The sequence below is a fragment of the Chelonia mydas genome, chromosome 3, assembly GCF_015237465.2.
Source record: "Chelonia mydas isolate rCheMyd1 chromosome 3, rCheMyd1.pri.v2, whole genome shotgun sequence".
Taxonomy (NCBI): Eukaryota; Metazoa; Chordata; order Testudines; family Cheloniidae; genus Chelonia; species Chelonia mydas.
Window position 1 is genome coordinate 70,514,322 of NC_057851.1, and position 7,445 is coordinate 70,521,766.

A 7,445-nucleotide genomic window follows, 5' to 3' on the forward strand; every position below is an offset into this window, starting at 1 on the left:
TTCTCCTGGACTGAGCCTACAGTCTCAGCCTACACTCTCTATATTGAACCAAGTTAGAAGGCATACAGTTGGCAGAGCAAATTATACTGATGTAGTCACATGCATCTAAACCCCTAAACACTCTTTCAGTTTATTTAAATTAGCTTACAAAATGCAAAGGTGGTGTGCCACTGTTTGTCGTGTGTGTGTGGGTATTTCCTTTTTACTGAAAATTCTTTGGAAGTTCATGGGTAAATCCACACAGTTTTATGGCTTTTATATTGAAAATGCTATTCATTTTGATGTGTGATTGCTTTAATAGAACACTTGTACACAATTAACACCTCTTGTTTTTATTTTCAGAACAAATTATGACATCAACATCCAAAGGAATTTTTCGGCCATTTTTAATTATTTTCATTGTGCTGGGTTGTTTCATGGCATTTTTACTTATTTACATCAAACCAACAAACAGCTGGATCTCTGGTCCCATAGAATCAGCCAGCTCAGTTCTGAAAATGAAGAGCTTCTTTTCTACCAAAAGCGATTATTTTAATGAAACAACAATACTGATCTGGGTTTGGCCATTTGGACAGACATTTGATCTTGCATCTTGTCAAACAATGTTCAACATCCAGGGGTGCCATCTAACTATTGACCGCTCACTATATAACCGATCTCATGCCGTCCTTATTCACCACAGAGACATCAGCGGGGATCTCACTAATTTACCTCAGCAAGCTAGGCCGCCGTTCCAGAAATGGATTTGGATGAACTTGGAGTCTCCAACTCACACTCCACAAAAGAGTGGCATTGAACACCTGTTCAACCTGACCCTGACTTATCGGCGTGATTCAGATATTCAAGTGCCTTATGGCTTCATGAAGGTTAGCACAAGCCCATTTGCATTTGAAGTGCCAAGCAAAGAGAAGTTGGTATGTTGGGTTGTAAGTAACTGGAATCCCGAGCATGCTCGAGTCAAGTATTATAATGAGCTAAGCAAATATACTGAAATCCATACCTATGGGCAAGCATTTGGAGACTATGTGAATGATAAAAACTTGATTCCAACTATCTCCACTTGTAAATTTTACCTGTCCTTTGAAAACTCAATCCACAAAGATTACATTACTGAAAAACTTTACAATGCTTTTCTGGCTGGATCTGTACCAGTTGTATTGGGCCCATCCAGAGAAAACTATGAGAATTATATTCCAGCAGATTCTTTCATTCATGTCGAAGATTTCCTCTCCCCAAGACAGCTAGCAGAATATCTTCTAATGCTTGACAAAAATAATAAGCTGTATCTTAGCTACTTTAACTGGAGGAAAGACTTCTCAGTGCATCTTCCTCGGTTCTGGGAATCACATGCATGCCTTGCTTGTGACCATGTAAAGAGACATCAGGAGTACAAGTCCATTGGGAATTTAGAAAAATGGTTTTGGAATTGAACTTTTTACCTTTTTGTGCATTTTTTTCAAAGAAACTGACATAATCTGTAGCCTAAGTGGAGGTGGGAAGGAAAAAAAAAATCTGTGTTTTATGTCAGTTTTTATCAGCTATCCCCTCTTGGGGTATCTTATTTATGTTTGTCAGAGATTTTAAAAGCTCAGCATCAGCAGTCATCAATACTCAGTTTTAAATTATACTGTATATAGCTAATTATGTGCACTGAAGAATAATTTATTGTTTACTTTAGTTTTTATTCAAGGGTTTTTTCACGTTTTCAGTCGATTATTTGTCCCAGTCTTACACAAGATGTAGTGATTTTTAACATTGTGTTTTTTACTTTAGATGAGCTATTTAACATGCGTGGAAAATGAAGACATCTTAAGATATCATAGAGAATTTTAATGAAATTGGTTTAGTTTGAAATGGTTTAGTTTGAAATTTGTGTAACTGGTTTAGTTTGAAATTTGTGTAACATTTCAAAAGACAATAATGTTTGTCATGGTTTAATTTCTGCTCTCTTAAATTCTAAGAACACTCTAGAATTGAATACACTGCATTACTTTAAGTGGTTCCTGTTTATAAGGTATATGGATTCAGAAAAAATGTATTATAAATAAGCTTTAAAAAGTTATCACAATATAAGAGAGCCTTTGGGTTTTAAACAGGAAAAAGGTATTCCCCTTACAGTTAGTTCCATTACGATACCTTGGAAATATATGGATTTGCTCTCATCTCCATAAGATAGAGTACTGAGGAATTGAGAAAATTAAGCTCCCAAGTTAGTGTCTGAAGCCCTGATTTGGTAAAGCATTTAAGCACATGCTTAAACTTAAGCATGTGCTTTTTTGAATCAGGGTCACAGGTAATGTTACTTTAAATACAGTTGAATAAATTGCAATATACTCATTTGATCACACTCACCTTTATAACTAGATGCTCAGCTCTTTTTCTTCTTCTTTTTTAACACTTCTCTATTCAGAGTCAGCGATGTTTATAGCCTTCTTCCAAAACTCATGGTTGTACGCCGAGCTATCATGCAGATTGGTCACTCTGAGCTCTGCTGATATCCAGTCTGTGTACCAAATCTTTGGTTGTCTTCCATCCACAATCACTGCAAGAGACATCCTACTGATACATCTGTACAGGCTCCACTGGATATGCCTATTATTCAAAAAAAAATTGGAAGATTTTGCAATTTTTATATGTTCTGATTATTTGCAAATTATTCACCCAACTCTATAAAAGTCTGTTCCAACTTTAATTGAACTTTAATCACAGCTGGATAGCATCCTGAAGTGGGTGAATAATGTGAAGAAATATTGATTGAATATTTTATTAGAAAAAAATTGTGAAACTAATTACATACATTAGATTATTATTCAACCTGCTCTAGTTAGAACAAAGGCTCAGTTTGTTTTTAGGGGGTTTTCTTGCTGTTTTGAAAGTACGTAATATGAAAGGTATTTTTAAAAAGTATCCATCAGAACAATGGATATTATCAAGATTTCAGTATAAATATGTTCATAGTATTATGTGTGCTATCATAGCAAATTCTGAAATGCAGTTTTGTCATTATTGTTTTTAATATGTCTATTAATATGTGCATTATTTGGATTCATTATCCTGTAACCTCAGCAACTAGGATTAAAACTCCCAATACTATAGATAATCATAGATCTGGTGGTTTAATAATGTAGATGTATTTTATACTAAGATAAAGCCACTGTACATAGTTCTTGATGGCAACATGTACTTATCACCCACAGCTCCCACAGCTGACTTGTAGACAGCTCTTAGACTCAAGCCCCTTTATTTTGATATGATCTCAGTCAGGTTTGACTATGTACATCTGAATATACTAACTGTATAAGATATACTGTAGTATAAGAACCTGAAAAGAAATAATTGTTGAAGGAGAACTTTAAGGGAACATACTCAAGGCCCAGATTCTGAACTGGTGTAGATCAGCATAGTTCCATTGACAGCTACTGGTTATGGATCTGATCCAAACTTAACATCCTTAAATGAAAGTAAATCAGAGGCAGAAAGTTTGGACTATGCCTAAACAGAATGGCAGCATCCCTCTAGATTTAGTTTAATCTAAAAAGTAGTCAGCAGCTGAAATAAAGCATGAAGAAAGAACCCAAAAATTTAGAAAAAGGAAGAAAATATAAAAACTTACATCAGGAAAAAGTACAGCTTGAATAATATTTAAAGCCCTGATCCAGCAAAGCACTTAAGGGCATACTTAATTTTAAGCATGGGTGTAAGTGCTTTGCTGGAGTGGGGCCTATGTCAGCAGTTGATGTTTATGGTAAACATTGGGTGAATGATATGTTAATTTCTGTGTTACCTCCTTGTAATCGAAGATGGAACACAAATGCTGAATGGTGTAAAAGAACGGTAAACTTAAGAACATAACATGGAACACTGAATGAAAAGGTTATAGAACTATGAACTAGACTTGATCTTTTACCTAAGAGTTCAAAAGTTGCTTTCATGATTCAAATATTTAATTATGCCCATTTATTGCTAAGTCTTAAAAGGTTTACTTACAGCATACTGTGAATCTCCTAAATTCACCAATACTGCAGTATGAAATATAAAGGGACAGCTCATGTTGTGCATTAATCTGATAGAATGAAATCCAGTCCTCAAAGAAAGTTACTATCTAAAAAGAGAACTCACCCACGTGTAAAATATATGGGTAGTATTTCTATAGTGTACAAATTACTATTACAAGGTAAAAATCAGGACACTTTTTCATCTTTTTTTTTTCTTCAGGAGGCAAGTAAATTCACAGCATTTTAATGTACCACACCGTTTTGAAGTAATCTGTGACCAGATCCAGCTGATTCTGAAGTTTGAGAGTCTTTGTATTGACTGGTTCAATGCCTTGGTGAACTGTACATAGTCTTTTATTTCTTTTCAGCTAATTGAAGTTGTCTTACATGTTAAAAGCCCTTATATCAAGTCAAAACTAGTCCCCTGGCTTCAGGACTCAGCTGATGTACTTGTCATATTAACAACAAGAAGCCATAATGATGAGACAAGAAGGTGTATGTTTTGTTGCTACAGAAACCATAGGGTACCAATCTAGCAAGGCACATAAGAACATGCTTAACTTTAAGCACATGAGTAGTGCCATCAGTCAGAGTTGGATCAGGCTCAGTGGGACTATTCTAGTGCTTAAAGTAACGAATATGTTGAAGTGCTTTGCTGGATCAGGGCCTAAGTTTGTATCTTCTGTGTATTTTCACACTATCCTTCACGTTCAGATTAGGTCTCTCACGGTGTCTTGAGTGTTAGTGAGAAAATCAGAGAGAAACCTAACAAAGAGCTAAATGAGCCAAAAAATATACACAAGTCTTTAAAAAGTGATGCTATCCTAATACATTGCCAGCTCTGCTGAAAGGTGAGGCTGGGACATAGATAAGCCAGGCACTCCATAAATAACCCAACAAGGACAATACAGCCCCCCCTTTAAATCATGAGGAAATAAGTCGCCACTTAACTCCAAGGAGATGGCTTCAGGCAAGGGGCTTGAGATCTTTTGAGCAAACAGGAGGGAGGGTCTCAGGCTAGGCCACACCAGCCCAAGTCTCCTCTGTAGTTTGACAAATACTTGAGAGCTTAATATTTTTACAGAACTCTTGTGCTCGGTGAGTCTGACCTGATCAGTATGCTCTAAAATTGGCTTAGGGTTTCTATTACACTGCAGACTGTAAACTCTTTGGGGCAGGGACTGTCTGTGTATTGTACACTGCTGTGTACGTGATTGCCTTTTAACAAATAGTCGGTCGTATTTCACAATTACAACCATAGAGCTTGTTAACATTCCTTTCTGATTACGTAATATCTTGCCATTTTACCTCAGGCAAAGTACCCACTGATGTTAATGAGTGTTCCGCTGACAAAGATCTCAGAATCAGGCACAATTACTTTTTTGTTTGCTGGCAGTAGGATTCTTGCTATGTCCATTAAATATAATTGCACATATAGGTGTACACAGTTTGGTTTTATTGTTTTAAATAAGATCTTGCCACAATGCATGTGGTGGCTCTGAGCCTTGATCACCAGGGGTGCTGCATTAATTTGTTTAGTTCTTTCCCTTTGTGCTCATTCTTGGAGGGGAAACATGAAGAAAATTGATGAATTGGTCTCTTTTCTATTTCTTCTGAATGTACACTGTCAAGAATTCTCATGTGGAGGAGATTTCTTTTGGTCACTTATTTTTCAAGGGACTGGCTAACCAGGTTATTTTAAAAAAGCAAATGTTTTTTTCTCTTATTGAATTACTCCTGTCAGAAACACTCCATCCTTTGTGGAGATTTATAGAATTCTCTGCCTGCTAAGTTACCATACCAAAGGGCTAGAGTTAGTCTGGCAGGACATGGTAGGATGTGTGGCCATACACCAAAAATATTTAATAATCTATGTTTTCTTTTAATTAACAATAACAACAAATTTGCTTTACCCTTTTCTGGATCTTTTTCTTTCCTTCTTTCCTTGTTGCTGAGTTTTCTTTCTTCCACAGAAGATGAAAATCCAACTTCAAATCAGGTTTACCACTTTGTAAAAACCGGTCAACAAATTAAAATAAGCTAAGGAGCACACTTGTGCTGCTAGTACATCTGTTATAACCATTGTCATATTCAATCCCACTGGCGCTGCTTGACATCTCAGCTTTAATAGAAGAGTCTAACGGTTCAATCATAGCGTGATCGAAGTTATTGAGAATTCTTTCATCGACTTCTAAGAGGTTGGGATTAGAAATATTTCTTCCTAATATCATGCCTGGTGACAGCCAATTCCATTCGGATGGAAAAATGCAGATGCAGCAGATGTAATTGTTGGTGCCTCTCCTTTCAGACAATGACAGCTTTTTTGGGATGGTGGATCTTGACTTTTGGAAGTGAAAGTTTTTTTCTTTAGATGCAAACTTGATTACTCTAAAGAATTGCTTCCAAGAAATCAGTCAATTAATGCTATAATTAGTGCTTTCCACAGAACAGTGCTGTTCTCGGGAAAAAATTCCCTAATGGCAGACAGAGCTGTCCCTAGGGACCCTGGGCAGCATGGGGCCAGCAGCCCGGAGCCCCTGGACTTCCAAGAGCTAAGCAGATCAAAGCAAGCATATCTATCACACTGAGGAGATTTAATCTTCAAGACTCCTTATAAGAAATGGAAAGGGAGGTGGATATTTTTTGCTGTTTTTAAAATTAAATAGGCAGCTAGTATTGTTTTTTAAATTATTATGAAGAACAAGTTTAAGCTTTGTTGTAACATGTGTTGTTTGCCTGGACTGTTCAGACCTAAATGCTTGTGTAGGAGGAACTCTGAGTTGGCTTCTTAGATACCTTCATGCTGTTTCACATCTGATACTCCTTGATGAAACATAGGAGCCTTGTCTTATAACAGGATTATTCAAAGTGGTACAAGCTACGAAAGTGAGATCCTGGAAGAGTGTTGCCATTTTCATAATGTAATAAAAATACTGTAATGATAAATAATAATTAATAATAAATAGGGTATAATAAGCATGTCATAAAAACAAACTATATTTCCAAGATCACTGCTTTTATAATTTATACTCAGGTAAAGGAGAAAATCCCTGGAAATATTCATTTTTAGGAGGGGGTTTGTGAGACTTGACATTTTAGTGAAAGGGGTTCACAGGTTGTTAAAGTTTGGGAACCACTGCTTTAGAGGATTTGGTGGAAGAAGGTAGTGTTAGAGGAAAAGAGAAGTGAAAAATGACTGGCCAAATAACTCTCCACATTTTTATCAATGATTTTAATTCAAGCATTCAGGCATCTTTTATCTTCCAGTCATCCATAACCTGGGTGCATGCTTAATAGTTTCCAGTTACCCCAACAGTCATTTATTTTCTGTGCACTGAAAATACATTTTTCAGTGTACCAGCTTAAAAGAGAGAGAGGAGGCAAAACATGTGCTTTTCATACAATGTTATATAGTGTAAGCACATCCTTTACATTGCTTCATTTTCAAAC

At 36.3% G+C, this 7,445-nt stretch overlaps 1 protein-coding gene across 1 annotated transcript in view; it reads left to right on the forward strand.

Moving 5' to 3' along the window:
* FUT9 (fucosyltransferase 9) overlaps positions 1-6,576 on the forward strand; it is a 117,392-nt gene extending 110,816 nt beyond the window's left edge. The window contains exon 2 of the mRNA XM_043542667.1: positions 343-6,576. Coding sequence (XP_043398602.1) covers positions 343-1,430 — 1,088 coding nt within the window. The 3' untranslated portion in view covers positions 1,431-6,576. The remainder of the gene's footprint in view (positions 1-342) is intronic.
* Positions 6,577-7,445: the final 869 nt, after the last annotated feature.